The sequence below is a fragment of the Thalia democratica genome, chromosome 1, assembly GCF_965202585.1.
Source record: "Thalia democratica chromosome 1, ktThaDemo2.hap1.1, whole genome shotgun sequence".
NCBI lineage: Eukaryota > Metazoa > Chordata > Thaliacea > Salpida > Salpidae > Thalia > Thalia democratica.
The window spans coordinates 48,140,909-48,155,971 of NC_139165.1; the positions used below are offsets into that span (position 1 = coordinate 48,140,909).

Here is a 15,063-nt window from a genome sequence, read left to right on the forward strand (position 1 = left end):
GAAAATAGCTTCCATATACTTGAACTCAAATAAGTATATTGACTGAAATTTTACAGTTAAAGTCACTAATTCTCTTATGTTTTTTAATAAATGAATCAAAGAATGCAGTTTGTTTGTGGAGTAGTTTAAGTTGTTTAAGGCTTCTAATATAAATCCTCAGCAAAATAAGAACAAAAAATGAAAAATAATCAACATATAGGGGTGGCTCTAAACACTTGAACTAGGGTAGGATTGATATTTTTTATGACTAAAATTAGGTTAGCATTTAACTATGTAAACAAACAAAATAAAAATAGTTTTAAGTATCTTAAGTAATTAGTACTTTTTATAAATGTATAAGTTTTATCAGCTACCCTAAACTAAATGCCTTGAGTACCCTCAGTTACGAGCAACTAAACTTACTGAATAATAATATTGAAATATATTGTAATTAACTTGAAACAGGTTAACGTAGTAAATAATATCAACAATGTCTCAATGTATGGCTTCTCACGGAAGAGGTTATTATAGTGGTTATGAACAAAACAGGAATGAATCACGTGGAAGAAACAACCGTTCTAAACTTTCTCAGCATGAAAAATGGTAAGTAGTGGTTTTAAATAACACAAAAATAAAATAATAAATGAAATAGTAGAAAACTAATGATAAAAAAGCAGAACAAGTTTTAAGTTTTGTTGAAGAAATTAAAAAAAAAGTAAAACTAGAAATTTGATTTATAATTTATGTAGTGTATTTTCATTACTTAAAAACAACTTAAGAGCAACAAGCTTTGACACAGTTTGCTGTGTTGTCAACTTTTTTTTTGTGTAAAAATTAAAAACTGTTACTTCTTATATATACTCAAACTTTTAGGCAGCCAGTCACGAAGCTTGGAAGTCTTGTAAAAAATGAAAAAATACTATCTTTGGAAGAAATATACCTCCTTTCAAAGCCTATTAACGAACCTGAAATTATTGATTACTTTTTGGCTGCAAAGCTCAAGGAGGAAGTTTTGAAGATAACGCCCTTTCAAAAGCAAACCAGTGAAGGTGAACGCACTAGGTTTAAGGTTAGCAAGATGTTTTTTGATTTAAATGTTTCTACTAGAATCTTTACTAGATTTTTTACTAGATCACCACATGAGCATTTTAAATGTCGATAAATTTATTTCAATAAAATGTCTATAATGATTCACATCTAACATCTTTAAAGGTGCACCTTCTAGTAAATTAAGTAGAAAAGTAAAGAGCATTTGTTTATATAGGCGTTTGTTGCTGTTGGTGATAATGAAAAGTACGTTGGAGTAGGTGTAGAAGTTTCAAAAGAAGTGTCTAAAGCGATCCGCGGTGCAGTCTCGGTTGCTAAGCTGCTAATGGTTCCCGTCAGACACGGTTATTGGGGAGATAAGAACCAACCTCCTCATACTGTTCCTTTTGAGGTGAGTTAAAAAATATCAAAATATTTTGATTTAGTAGTTGCGCTATGGTTCTTAAAGTTCTATATTATAGTTGAACATAAATGATAACTGAAAACTTGAATCCTGATAATAAATCGATCAAGTATAATGAAAACCTTCTAATAGAATTGTACTACTTGCTGTACAAAGTGTCGTATATTTCGTGTTGATTCCATTATTTATTCAATAGTAAAAAAATATATAAGTTGTCGTGCAAAAAATTGACTTGTGTTGGATTAATTTTGAAATATATAAAATAGCAAGTGCTAGCTTTGCAGTATCTTCTAGCGTTAACTCAATTACGTTTCTCTCATGGCAATCAAAACACTTTTTTTGTATTAATAGTTAGTTATAGCATTTAAAGTATATTTATGATTTACAATTAATTGAAGTATTTTAATGTACAAAGTTTTTAAATTGTTTGTTTAAACTAAATTAAATTCTTAACTCTAAAATTACACTAACTCAATGTTCATAGTAGGTAGATTAAAACGATGACTTTTCAAATACAAAATCCTACAGGTAAGCGGAAAATGTGAAGCAGTTGAGGTGCGTGTTTTGCCGGCCCCTCGTGGCACAGGTATCGTATCGGGACCGGTTGCTAAGAAAATACTTACACTAGGTGGCATTAAAGACTGTTTCGTCACAGTGTGCGGTGAAACAAACAATCAGGGTCATTTAGGTATATATATTCATATTAATTGATAGTTAGTGTACGAAAATATATATTAACTATTATTATTTATCTTGTTTAGTTTGTTTAAATGTTAAACAGTTTTCCAAATTTTTTTTAAAAAACAAATGCCAGTTTAGAGTATACCATTAAAAATATTTAATACGCTACAAATAAGACATTTTAAGTTTTTTCAACAGTATTAATTTAACGTTACAGCTAAAGCAATTTTGAATGCGTTGAAAGAAACCTACAGCATGTTGAAGACCCAGCTGCCAGAAGTACAAATGTGTTGAAAGTAAAACGACCAAAATAATTATGTAAGAGCATCTTCTTGGTAATGTATATAAGTTAAATATTTTACTCTTGTCTTTTTTTACCTTTGGATCTAAGTTAATTGTTTAAAAGTTATTTGTTTTTTATACTTAAATTTCATTTGTGCATTGTAAGTTCGTTAATAAAAAACTTAGTTTCTAACTGACTTTTTAGTGCTAATATAATAGAAGTATGATAGCTTTTGACGGTCAAACATATTCTCCACAATTTAACTTGCAGGTCTAAAGAAATAATATTTCATATATAATTAAATTTTGACTTTCATAAAATTGATAATACAGTACTTCAACGATATATAAGTTTGTTTCAAAATCGTTAAAAATTTGTTAAAATAAATCGTTTAATTCAAAGATTTTATATATTTTTGTACATTAATACCGATAAGTAAATAATACAACTAAAAATATTGATAATCTAACTGGAAGTAGTTTGTAAAAAATAACGGATTGAATTAACAAATATTAGCGTTTTTTACAAACAAACTAAAAAGAAAAAACAGTCCCATCAAATTTATATTATCAGTAAGGTATTTTATTACTTACAACCAAGTACTAACTAATACAGTACATTTTCCTTAAATTTGTATTCGACTCCGATATTTTCTGATGTTTTATGTTATTAATTTACTTGAACGGTATTAATACAAAAACCAGCATATTTTCTAATCTAAATGAAATTTAAAATTTTAAAAGATAATTTAAGTTATTTTAATCTAAATCTCTATCAATTTAAATTGTTTTCCAAAATTTTTTAGTTGTTAGATTAAAATTTACAATTTTTGTTCTGTGACAACTCTAAACAATAAATAATATCTACAAATATTATATAACACTTAAGAAACATCGTATGTTTAATATTTTGGTCTTTTATTAATTTTTCTTTAAATTTATTGTCTCTTTTTTTCTTAAATTTTTAGTCAAAATTTAATATCTAATAACATTATTTGGAAATCTAAGAAAATAAGTCAAATATAAATTACTTACTACCTGTTTTAAACATTTAAGTAGTTTTGTTTTATATTTAAGTGTTCGACAACTGTTAAGGCTCACTAATACTTTTTCTCGACTTTAATGTTTTTTGCAGATTTACAATAACAAAATCATCGAGTAAGAAATTGCCTATAAATAACTTTTAAGAAAAAAATGACATTTAGATGATTAAAAGTTGTTTATTAAACGACAAAAAAAGCGCTCAAAGAATTGATCCTAGTATCTGGTGTACGAAAAAACTTTTTAGTTATCGAGTCGTTCATCATTTGGATACAGTTTTAACGTCATTGTCCAGGACAAATCAAGAATTTATTGTAAACAATTTTAAACTGATTTGGTAAATACTTACTTTTGTTTACACATTAATAAAAAGTGCATTAACATTTCAGTATACGTCTATATAAAGTAATATTTATTTTATTAAAATCAATATCAAAATATGCTATATTACTAAACAAATACAATCCGTGCTACCTCACTTAAAAACCTTAAAACTTTCCCAGATTTTTAACTTCTACACAATACTAAGAGCTAAATAAAAATGTATGCGTTTTTACAGCTGCTGATCTTGATAGTTATAAGCTTATAAAATTAAAACTTGTTGCAGGCTCAGAAAAGGAATAAAAACTATTTATAAAATACTATTTTAAATATAAAAAAAAAAATTGAACAAAAAAAGGTATGTTGAGTATTTATTATATGATTTAAAACATTTACATACACTAAACATTCAATACGGCCTTTTACTTTTAGACTCATTAACTTACAACTCTTTTAATAATAAAACATCTGAAATTGTTGTTTGTTTTTGGATATGTTTTGTATTTACCAATATGTTATCATTAAAAATTTGTTTTATAGTTTTTTTTTTATTATATGTTTTTTTCAAAATGAATATGTATTGCATGATCCTTATAAAACTGATACTTGGTATTAGCAAAATATTCCTCAATATTTTTAACTAAAATAACTTTTAAATAACACTGAATATAAAACAATTGTATACTAGAAACTGTTAAATTTACGTATTTGGTCACTTAAAAATACTAACAAATACTTGGCGTGGACAAAAAAAGTGTTCAAAAGAAGCTTGTTAAACTAAAAAAAATTACAGAGACCTTTATCTTTTGAAAGTACCACAGGTTTAATAAGTTATGTGAATATTAAAACAAACTTGTAAATAATGATTTTTTGTCATATTCGATGCAAAAAGTAAAAACTTGCCGTCTTAAACATTAAAAGTTTGTTAGGAAGACTGTTATCTTGATGAGTTTGTGTAATTGTTCTATATTGAATAAAGTAAAGTACAAATTAAATTATCAATCACACAATTAGTAGAAAGATTTATAAAGTTGTATAAGTCTTATATCAAAAAATACCAAAAATGAATACGTAAAATTATTATAAGTACTCCTTTCAACGTGTTTTAAATAACTACATAATAAACGTAGCCAGAGTAAAAATCATACAATTTAATTTTCTCTATAAAACTCTATTATAAAGATCACGGAGTAAATCTTAATGCGTTTTTGAAAAACTTATTTCGCTAAAAAACTATCAAATTTTATTGGTTTAAGATCAATCAAATTTTTATCTATTTCCAATCTATTTAAAAAATTGAATATTATTTTCAAAAGTTAAGCTCTAGACAACAAAAAGTTTACATTTCCCAAACTAATATTTAAAAAAAAAAAAGTTTTTAATATATATCAGCTATAATCATTCCTACAGTATTGATTGAAAATTTTTAATTACAACAAACAAGACAGATTGACATTTTTCTTTACAACACTTTAACCATTAAATACTTTCATGTAAAAGAAAAATTTAATTTTTAATATATTTTTTTTATTGAACGACAAAAAAAGCGCACAAAATATTTGGTCCTAGGACCTAGTGCACAAAAAACCTTTCGTTTATCGAGTCGCACACCACGGAACGGATACCTTTTAACGTCTTGTCCAGGAAAAGGCTAGTTTTATTTTTAATACTTTAGAACTTTAAACTTACACTGATTTAACTAATCCATTAACTTACATATAAATTCCACTTACGGTTTATCTTAATTCAAGGTTTCAAACTAAGAATGTTTTTAGATAAAGTTTTTATGTTTTATTTCTTCCGTTCGACTAAATTACTAATAATTCTTAATTTCTGTATAATCAACGTAATTTATTTTACACATAAACTTTACTTCGTTGTTATAGACTTACAAAAAAATAATGACAATTGTATACAATATATATATATATAGAATTTAGTTATTTAACTTCATAAATCAAACCTTTCACACTGAGCCCACCTTAAGGGCTTTATTAATAAAAATATTTATTTAAAGATATAAAATTTAAAGGACTCGAGTTTCGTGCTTATGCAGTCATCAGCTTCAAAACAAGTTCAAAATCTTTGTTTGCTTAGATTTTGAACTTGTTTTGAAGCTGATGAGTGCATAAGCACGAAACTCGAGTCCTTTAAATTTTACATCTTTAAATAAACAGTATAGTTCAAAATAAATTTAAATAAACAATATATATCAGTACTGGCATATGTTGTTCTTAATTAAATTCGTAAAAGCATATTTATTTCTGATACACACTTTGCTACCTTTTTTATGAGACATCATCACTTCAAAGTATTTTGTCCTTTAATTTTAATATATTTTTTTATTCTCTATAAAAATAAATTATTTATAGAGTGATTATTTTAGTATGATCCAAATCTGATGTATCACTTTAAGAAAAACCAAAGCAGATACAGTTCCAGCACACTTACTTGTTGTAAAACGTTTAAAAACTTAAAAAACTCACTAAAAAGTTCAAAAGATGGCGTTTCATTGTATTTTACGTTGCTTTAAGCATCTTAGTTAATATATAGTATTAGATGCTGCTAAAGTGTACTTTCACCAAGTTTAAATGTTTATACTTTTTACAAAAACGATTTTTCTTTTTAAAACTTTTATTATAACTTTGTGAAATGGTAAAACTGCATACTTTTTAAACTATTCATAATTGTACTCGGAATTTTGATTGGTTGAAATGTTTACTTCTATATATTTTATACATTCTTATTTATTTTAATTTATATAGTTGTTTTTCAGTTACAATTTGAAATAATAAACAAACTTTTTGATGTAAAATTGTGGGTTTTCTTTTTGTATGTATACTCCTAATGTAAGGAGGCTTTATTAATAGGCATTTTAGTATTTCCTAAGTAAATGTTATATAAATGTGACACAACCATCAAAAATAGATTAAAATATATATCTAACTTTAACTAATTATGATATAAATGTTTAACCAATAAGGTTAGATTGCTGTAATTCGGTTATATTTTTGTAAGTAAATCTTAGTGTTTTATCACCAAATTTAAGTTGGGATTAGACTTGGTTTTTAAACCGTAAAACACGTTAGTTTTTATTAAAATGAAGTTATTATATATCATTTTTAAATAAACTTTCAGGAAACTTTTCAAGCGTTTACTTTCACTCATTAAATAAAGTTTACTTCAATTTTAACTGTTTAAGATAAATAAATCTTCGTATGGCGCTAATCGCAAACATAAAATAAATGTAACTGATAAAAAGCTGTTACTACTTTACTGAAAATTTAATTTAATCCGTCGTTCTTATTAAAATTTGTATAAAAATCAATTCAGTTTTATTCCGCTGTACTGAGCACTTTGAACACAACTTAAAAATGCGTTCTTACTCCTTAAGTTCTGTAAAATTTCATACATTAATACTATTATGTTAGAGATAATTTACTTCATGAAACAAGATAATCGAAAAGTTTCAATTTTTTTTAAAGTGTTAAATGATTGAATTAGTTTATAAACATATATTTTATGAATTTATAAATGTTTTTGTGTCTCAGTTTTAACTAATAAGTTTATTATTTTTTGTGCTTTATTTTAAAACGTAAAATGTGTAATACTAAATATGTTTGAGAAATATTTTAATTTACTTTTAACATTAACTTATGTTTTAAAAATTTTTAATACAAATATAAATTTTTCTAGCTAATTTTCTTAAAGCTAGTAAACTTTTCCTTCTTTATCTTTATAACGAATTCAAAGTTGTTTAGGTGATTACAAATTGTAAATAATTTCAAATGTCTTACTTTTTTGCACAGTAAATGCACAGTAATTATTCAGCCAAAGTTTAACCGTTTTAATACAAAAAACTATAAATTTTTGTTGTTTATATTAATGTAGAATATAAGCAGAGGTTTCTAATATTCTTGTAATATTGATGTTAATAAAATTGCTCTTACTTACTTGCTCATACTTGTGGCTGATCAGATTTGTAAAACCAAAAGCTGTTCAATGTCAGTTTATAAATGAATTTGACTAATTGCATTACTAATATATTTAAAAAATTAGTTTTAGAGAAGGTAAATCAGGATTAAATCATAAATCATACTTTCAAAACAGCAAAATGTGCTTAATAAAGAAACAAGTGTTTAATTTTTGTAGAAAGTTAAATAGCTACAGATAACATCACAGTGTGAAATAAATTGTGAAATTCACACTTAAGTTCTTGTGCATTTTATACATATTGTTTTTGAACGAAAAAAAAAGCGCTCAAATATTTGGTCCAAGGAGCTGGTGTACGAAAAGACCTTTCGGTTATCGAGTCATACACCAGACCAGGATACAGTTTAAAGTCATGTTCAGTACAAACATACATGTGTCTAATAAAGCAATTACGAAGCTTAAAAGTGCGGCTCGAGAGCATATTTTTGATTTAAGTGGAATGCGGCCCGCAATCACGCGAATTGAGGCCGAAAAAGAAAATTTTTGAATTTTTTGCTAGATTTTCTGGGGTTTGCAACGAAAATAAAAATAAATAAGCATAATTTACGGAAACCTTAAAATTTGCATTTCATTTCTCAGGGTCTGAAACATTTTAAACTAACAATAGAATTTCTGATGTTTGAAACGAGTTACATAAACAAAGGTCTTAGGTACAACTTTTAAGAAGCTCGAAATTTGCACTAGTTATTCTGGAGTGCACCACTATTCAAATTCGGAAAGACAAATTTTTAAAATTAAAACTACACAGCTTCGGCTAATGAATATATAATATTTTTGAAGTTCTCAGCCCGTAACAACTATTTGCCTGCCGACCCCTGGACTAGAGAGTTTCGATCTTACAATGTTAAGTTACTGCAGTTTTAAATACTGCAATTTGGATAAAAAAAAGTATAAATGTATATAATCTAACCACTAGGTACTTTAAAGAGCATTCTCTCAAACAAAAGTCACATGTTAAGGCAGTAATATAGCTTGAAAAACTTTATTACAGCTAAAGTAGGAAATCTTGACAGTTCTTAATAAAGTAAAATTTTAACACATTGTTTTAATATAAAAATAATTATTCAAGTACTTGAAAAAATAATAAAAATTTGAATTATTTTTTTCTTCTCTTTTTAAACTTAAAATAGCTAAAATATTTCAAACTGCAAGATTACTAAACATTTTAGAAGTATGCAAGGAAGTTGAGCTTTGTTGCATCATATTAGCCCTTTCTCTTCTAAGAAATAACAAACTTAAACAAAAAAAAATCAAAAACTTTCGTCTGTTTAGCATATATTTTTTGGCAAACATTGTATAGATAACATCTCAATTTTTAAAACCTCATTTTTGAAACAAAAAGTTTTGAATTTTAGTTTTGTAAGCAATAATTAAGCATTTAAAAAAGATGAACCTATGATACAAGCTTATAAATAAGACAGAGTACTGGCTATGTTATTAGCATAAAGAAATGTATCTTTTTGTTTACAAGTAGTATTTAGTGTTCTAAAAGACATAAACAAATAATATAAATTTATTTACAAAACTAACTAAAAACCATAGATGATATGCAGCATTAAAAGTATTTATATTTTGTTATTTATAATGACTAAACAAAGTTTTAGAAAGTTTAAAGTTGTAGTTATTAAGTTACTTTTATAACCTCATTTTCAACAGAAAAGTACTTAATGAACGCAACAGAAGAATATTTAATACCATTTTCTAATTCAGAGAAACCTGACTTTCTCACAAGTGTGAGATCATTGTTTTATCTCCTTACACCAAAGGAATCATCTTTTGAAAATGTGACTCAAGTTCCAAACTATACTGACAGTGTAAGTCATTATGTAAAGTTTTGTTTTATAATCTAAGTCAATTTAGAGTACTGTTTTGCTAGGTTAGTTTATAGAAAATAAATACAATATTAAAACATTTTTTTATTAAGTTGTTTTTTCTTATTTTTATAATATTTTTAGGCTACAAATGCTTTTCTTACCCTTGTTTTTTTGGAACTGATAGTGTCATTTTTTAAAGGCAAAAAAGTGTACAATTTTAATCACACACTTACAAGTATTAGTGCAGGAATATGCTCAAGACTTATTCAGTAAGTTATATCCATTGTTATAAATGGACAATCTTAAGTAAAAAAATGATCTTATGTGTAAAACATATTTTTCAGCAAACATTTAATATTTATTAAGAAATAAAAATACTGTATAAAACAAAGTTTCTAAAGTTTCTGTCATCTTTGTGTTTTTCTTTTTTAATTACACCATTATTACCATTACTTTTATAAATTCTTTATACTTTTAACATATAAAAAAAATTCAAACTGTATGATTGAGTTGATTCTAAGTAATTTACAGTATTTTTATTTCTAATAAGTACAAAATAAACAATAAGTTTTATAAATGCTTTTTTGTACAAAACTTAATTTTTTAAGTATTGAAAGTTTTTTTTAATTTCCATTGAAGTTAAACATCTTTATAAAGATTTTTTGAAAACTAAAATTACAATAACAAAAAGCTCGAAAAAAGTGATAATATCATTGAAGTTTTAAAAGTGATTTTTAAGTTTATTATATTTATTCTTTGTCAAAGTATATTTTGCTTTAGTAGTAAATATACAAAATAAAAATAAAATCAATTTTATTTTATTTATAGAATGCAAAAGTTTTTAAAATGTGTTATCATCAACTACATATATGTCAATAATTTTTATTTTGCAAATTGAACTAATAGTTAAATTGTAACAAAAATGTTAATGAGATATTGATAACACTAAAAGAATAATTTAAAATTAAGAAATATTCAAGTTTAAGTTTATTTCAAACCTTGAGTGTACTTTAGTTATGTTATACTTGATGTTTTATAAAAATTTGTTTAACTATCAATAGATTACCAACATGAATAAGATAATTTTAGTTATTAAACACTTTTTTTCAGTTTAGTAACAAGAAGGTCGTTAGGAATATCAATGTACATTTATATTTGGAAAAACTACAGATTTTATGACTTGCCTTGGGATTCTACTTTTACTTGGATTTTAGGTTTTATCGGAATGGATTTTCTCTACTACTGGTTTCATAGAGCTGCACATGGCTAGTATATAATTTAAAAATATAAGGGAAACAATTAAATCATATTAAAATGTTATTTAAAAGTTTAGTTAAAAATAGATAATGCAAACAAACTATTAAACTAGCTTTTAAAAATAAAAATAATAATGTTGAACTAAATTGTTATATGTAATTTGTTACTTATTCAATTAAATAAATATGTTTTTTTTATTTTCTACATACACTTGCTTTACTATTCAGCTAAAAAATTCTACATGTTGTTTAAAATCTTCTTAAAACTAAAGGATAACACTTGGTTTTTAATAAAATCTATTTTTATTTTTCTATTTGATGTTTTATATGTTTTAAAATAACTCATTATTGTACATGTGTTTTGTTTTTATCGGTGGAGATTATTCTTATTTTATTTTTAGAAATAAACGTTCTTTGGGCATCTCATCAAACTCACCATAGTTCTGAAGACTACAACTTGTCAACTGCGCTGAGACAATCGGCTTTTCAATGGATTGGTTCTATGGTTAGAATTTAATGTCTTGAGCTATAGCATTTTAAATCCAACTTTTTAAGTTATTACTCTAGGTTTTATTTATGTGAGTAAAAAAAGAAATGTAAAAGTTGTTGTAAACAAGAAATTTAATTTTTGTTTTTATACTGTAAAAGTTAATGTTTCTACTTAGCATTTATGATTTTATATTTCTTTTGACGGCAATTATGCGTATACTAGTGTTAATTAAATTTTAGAAAGTTTTAAACCTTAAACATTTTTCAGTATACAAATATAAGTTTAAAGTTTCCAAAAACCTAGTTTGACTATGTTTTTTTTTGCAATTAAATATTCTAAATCAGTATTCAATACTTGAGAAAACTAGTTTTATTATAACAAATAATTAGAAAGTTTTTGTTATTTTTAATTATAGAAGTGTATATGTATAGACTTTTTTTTCACAATTAACTGATAAAAATTTTCTACAAAATTTAAAACAAAATTATTAAAGTTACACAGTTTTTAAACTTAAACATATTTTTGTATCTTTATTTGTTTTCTTATTTTTTGATTTATTATCATGTTCATTTAATTACTTGTTTTGCTGTGGTAATTTTAAACAAACAATATTTGAAATCTGTTGATAAAAACCAAAATGATAGTCTGTATACAAATATTGCAACTAGAGCTAAAATAATATAAGTAAATACAAAACTTTGTCAAATTAATTTAATTTCTAAAAACACGTAGGAAGTAATGTAAATGAAGAATAAAATTTTCTGTTTTTTTATGGTCTTTTTATTTCTTTTTATATAGTCTATACTTTGATGTTTTTGTTATACTAGTTTTTGTAACTGGTAGTAAATTTGAAATTATATTACTAAACTGTTGTTATGTTAACGTACATTTTAGACTTAGGTTACATTTGTATACCTGTACGTGAATTGTTAGCAATTTTAAAAAGCTTTAAATTTTAAGTATACAACTATTATTAATTACTTTTACAAAAATGATGCAAGAAATAATTCATTTTTATTGCTAATTATTTTTTTTGTAATATAAAATGTTTGAATAATCGAAGTATAATAACTTAATCTTAGAAATAAACTCATGAATCATCATCATAAGTTAAGTAAATCATACTGGTCATAAGTTCTAGTAGAAATAGAACCTTCAAAGTTTAATAGAAATTCATTTGATGTTAATTAGAAGTTGAGCTTTAATACAATTGTTTTTACATGTGAAAGTTTTACATAATCTTGTGCAATATTGTAGCGCAGTCATAAAACCTAGCAAAGTTGATTAAATATTTGTTTATATTGCATATTTGTTCACGTCTGCAACAAAACAAGTCTGTACATTATTTTAAACATTGTTCTACAGTTTTTTTGGCTGCCACAAGCGCTGTTGATACCGCCTTCCGTCCACCTAGTTCACCTTGAAATCAACATACTGTTTCAATTCTGGATTCACACTCAGTTTATTGACAGCATTGGTGAGAAAAACATCTTTTAACTTTTAACTTTCGTTATAAATACATGTACTTAAAAAATTTTGAAAAACTATCATCGTTAAATATTAATTAAAGTTTTAAAACTTTTAATCTTATCAGGTCCGTTGGAGTACATTCTAAACACAGCAAGTCATCATAGGGTGCATCATGGTAGAAATCCATACTGCATTGATAAAAACTACGCAGGCACTCTCATTGTTTGGGACAGAATATTTGGTAGGTTTTTATATTTTTATCGAGCGTTATTTATTATGATTTATTACTAAAATATTTTTTTAGCTTTTACTCCAAACTTGTGAGTCGTTTTATTGGTGTGACGGAAATCCCCCAATATTTGCTGAGTCAGCATATAAAAAAAAACATTAGTTTATGTTTTAATTAGTTTTTAATATGTTGGGGTAGAGGGTTAGGGTTAAGGGTATAAATATTTAAAAAAATAAAAAAGTCAATTGATGATTCAGCAAATATTAGGGGAAACACCTTTCCTTTAAAATCGGACCCCAAACTTGTTATAAAAATAAGTTTTATTGAAATCTTTAAATAAATAGATTTGAAAATAAACTTTGAAAAAATTGAAGGTTGTTTTATCAATAATCATTAAATTAAAAGTTGTTATAAAACTTATTCTACTTTTAAATAGAAAATGTTTAACATTCACATCATGTATTTATCAGTTTGTAAAATTTATTAAAGCTAAAATAGAACATATTCTAAACTAGGATTTCATCACTTAACTTTGTAGACGTTCTTACATCAAATATCAATAATATAATTTTTTTAATGTCAGACTGTTCCAAGTTTACGTTAGTAAAAAAGAAAAAAATTTACTTATCTATTGTTTTAGTTTTTTAAACTCATACATAAGTGTTACTACAATCAAAGAACAATCACTGACTCATGCGTTGATAGTATAACTTTAGTTTTACTTAGTTATCAAATTACTAATAATAAATAATTACTAATAAACAGGCACATTCGCAGCAGAAAGAAAGGACGAACAAATAGCGTACGGTTTAGTTCACAACCTTCAAACGTTCGACCCTTTGCACGTTCAAGTAAATAACATTTCAACAAAAAGCGTGTAATATTTTGAATTCTTAAAACAACACGTATCCGACAGTTATGCATGTACTGGCATTTACTCCTCCGCTTCCTGAGGATCGACGGACTGGCCAACAAGGTTTCCGTTTTACTGAAAGGTCCAGGTTGGGCTCCCGGCAAACCGAGACTCGGAATAAATTCGGAAATTCCCGAGGTAAGTCGCAAAACTGCAAGTTCTTTACGACAAAGACAAATGAACTTTTTTTGTAGATAAAAGGGACTAAAATTGAAATATACGGTCCGAGAACGCCAAAGTGGCTGACGGTGTACGCGGTGCTGCAGTACCTGATGGTCAACCCGATATACGAGAAGTTGATGCAGCTGAGACTGGTGCTGATGGGAAGTTTCGTCGTTTTCGACGTTTTGTTCATTCTCGCCACTCTCACTTGCCTGGGAATGTTGTACGATAAAAAGTAGGTTTCGCTGGTTGAAGTTTTGATTTGTAAGTAATTTCAAGTACGTTACTTTTAAATGAAGTATAATGTTTATCTACTTCAAAATAAACTATCTAATTCAATGTATTATTCGCAGGTATATTTAAGCGTGCAATATTAATACTTTGATAAAATTATTTTTTTTAATATTTGCAAAAACACTGCTTTTCTATTTCTAAACTTTGAAGCTTTTTTAGGAAAAACGCTTGGCATGTGGAATTGGTCAGATGTGTTCTGATTTGTATGTTTTGCATGACGTCATCTATAGTGACTGAACATCAACTTCCTGATGTGCTTGAAAATTTGATGATTTATTTCTACTTGACTTCGGCAGCATTTTGTACATTCGTCATATTTGCCCATAAAAATGTTGATGATAAAAAACTGCAATAAGTTCAAACCGTAAATTGCCGTTATATAGTTTTTCACACACCCGTTAGTAATTTTTTGATCATAAAATGCTATTCAATCTTACTTTTTATAAAATGATCTGAATTTTTTTGCTAATTATTAGAGTAAATCAAATATTTTTTTATAATATATGTTTTTTCTTTTATAACCTTTGGTAGAGTATTTTTTAAATCATACTATTAATTGTTTCAACTTTATCTCAATCATATAATCCTTAATCGAATATGTGTTGTGAATAATATTAGTCATTTTTTGGGTAATAAAACTGTAATTAAGTATGAGTGCTCAGATATATAGTAAAAAACGTATTGAATT

At 25.7% G+C, this 15,063-nt stretch overlaps 2 protein-coding genes across 2 annotated transcripts; both read left to right on the forward strand.

Annotated features, from left to right (window-relative positions):
- Positions 1-469: 469 nt before the first annotated feature.
- Positions 470-2,404, forward strand: LOC145836892 (small ribosomal subunit protein uS5-like). The gene is made up of 5 exons (XM_082944668.1): positions 470-582; positions 853-1,048; positions 1,244-1,417; positions 1,958-2,117; positions 2,328-2,404. The coding sequence occupies exons 1-5, from the start codon at positions 470-472 to the stop codon at positions 2,402-2,404; spliced, it is 720 nt and encodes a 239-aa protein (XP_082800794.1).
- Positions 2,405-9,407: 7,003 nt separating this feature from the next.
- Positions 9,408-15,026, forward strand: LOC145833629 (alkylglycerol monooxygenase-like). Its single transcript, XM_082940811.1, has 10 exons — positions 9,408-9,561; positions 9,703-9,830; positions 10,672-10,826; positions 11,219-11,322; positions 12,673-12,784; positions 12,902-13,018; positions 13,772-13,857; positions 13,923-14,057; positions 14,114-14,316; positions 14,535-15,026. Exons 1-10 carry the CDS (start codon positions 9,415-9,417, stop codon positions 14,728-14,730), a joined length of 1,383 nt encoding a protein of 460 aa, XP_082796937.1. The 5' UTR covers positions 9,408-9,414; the 3' UTR covers positions 14,731-15,026.
- Positions 15,027-15,063: the final 37 nt, after the last annotated feature.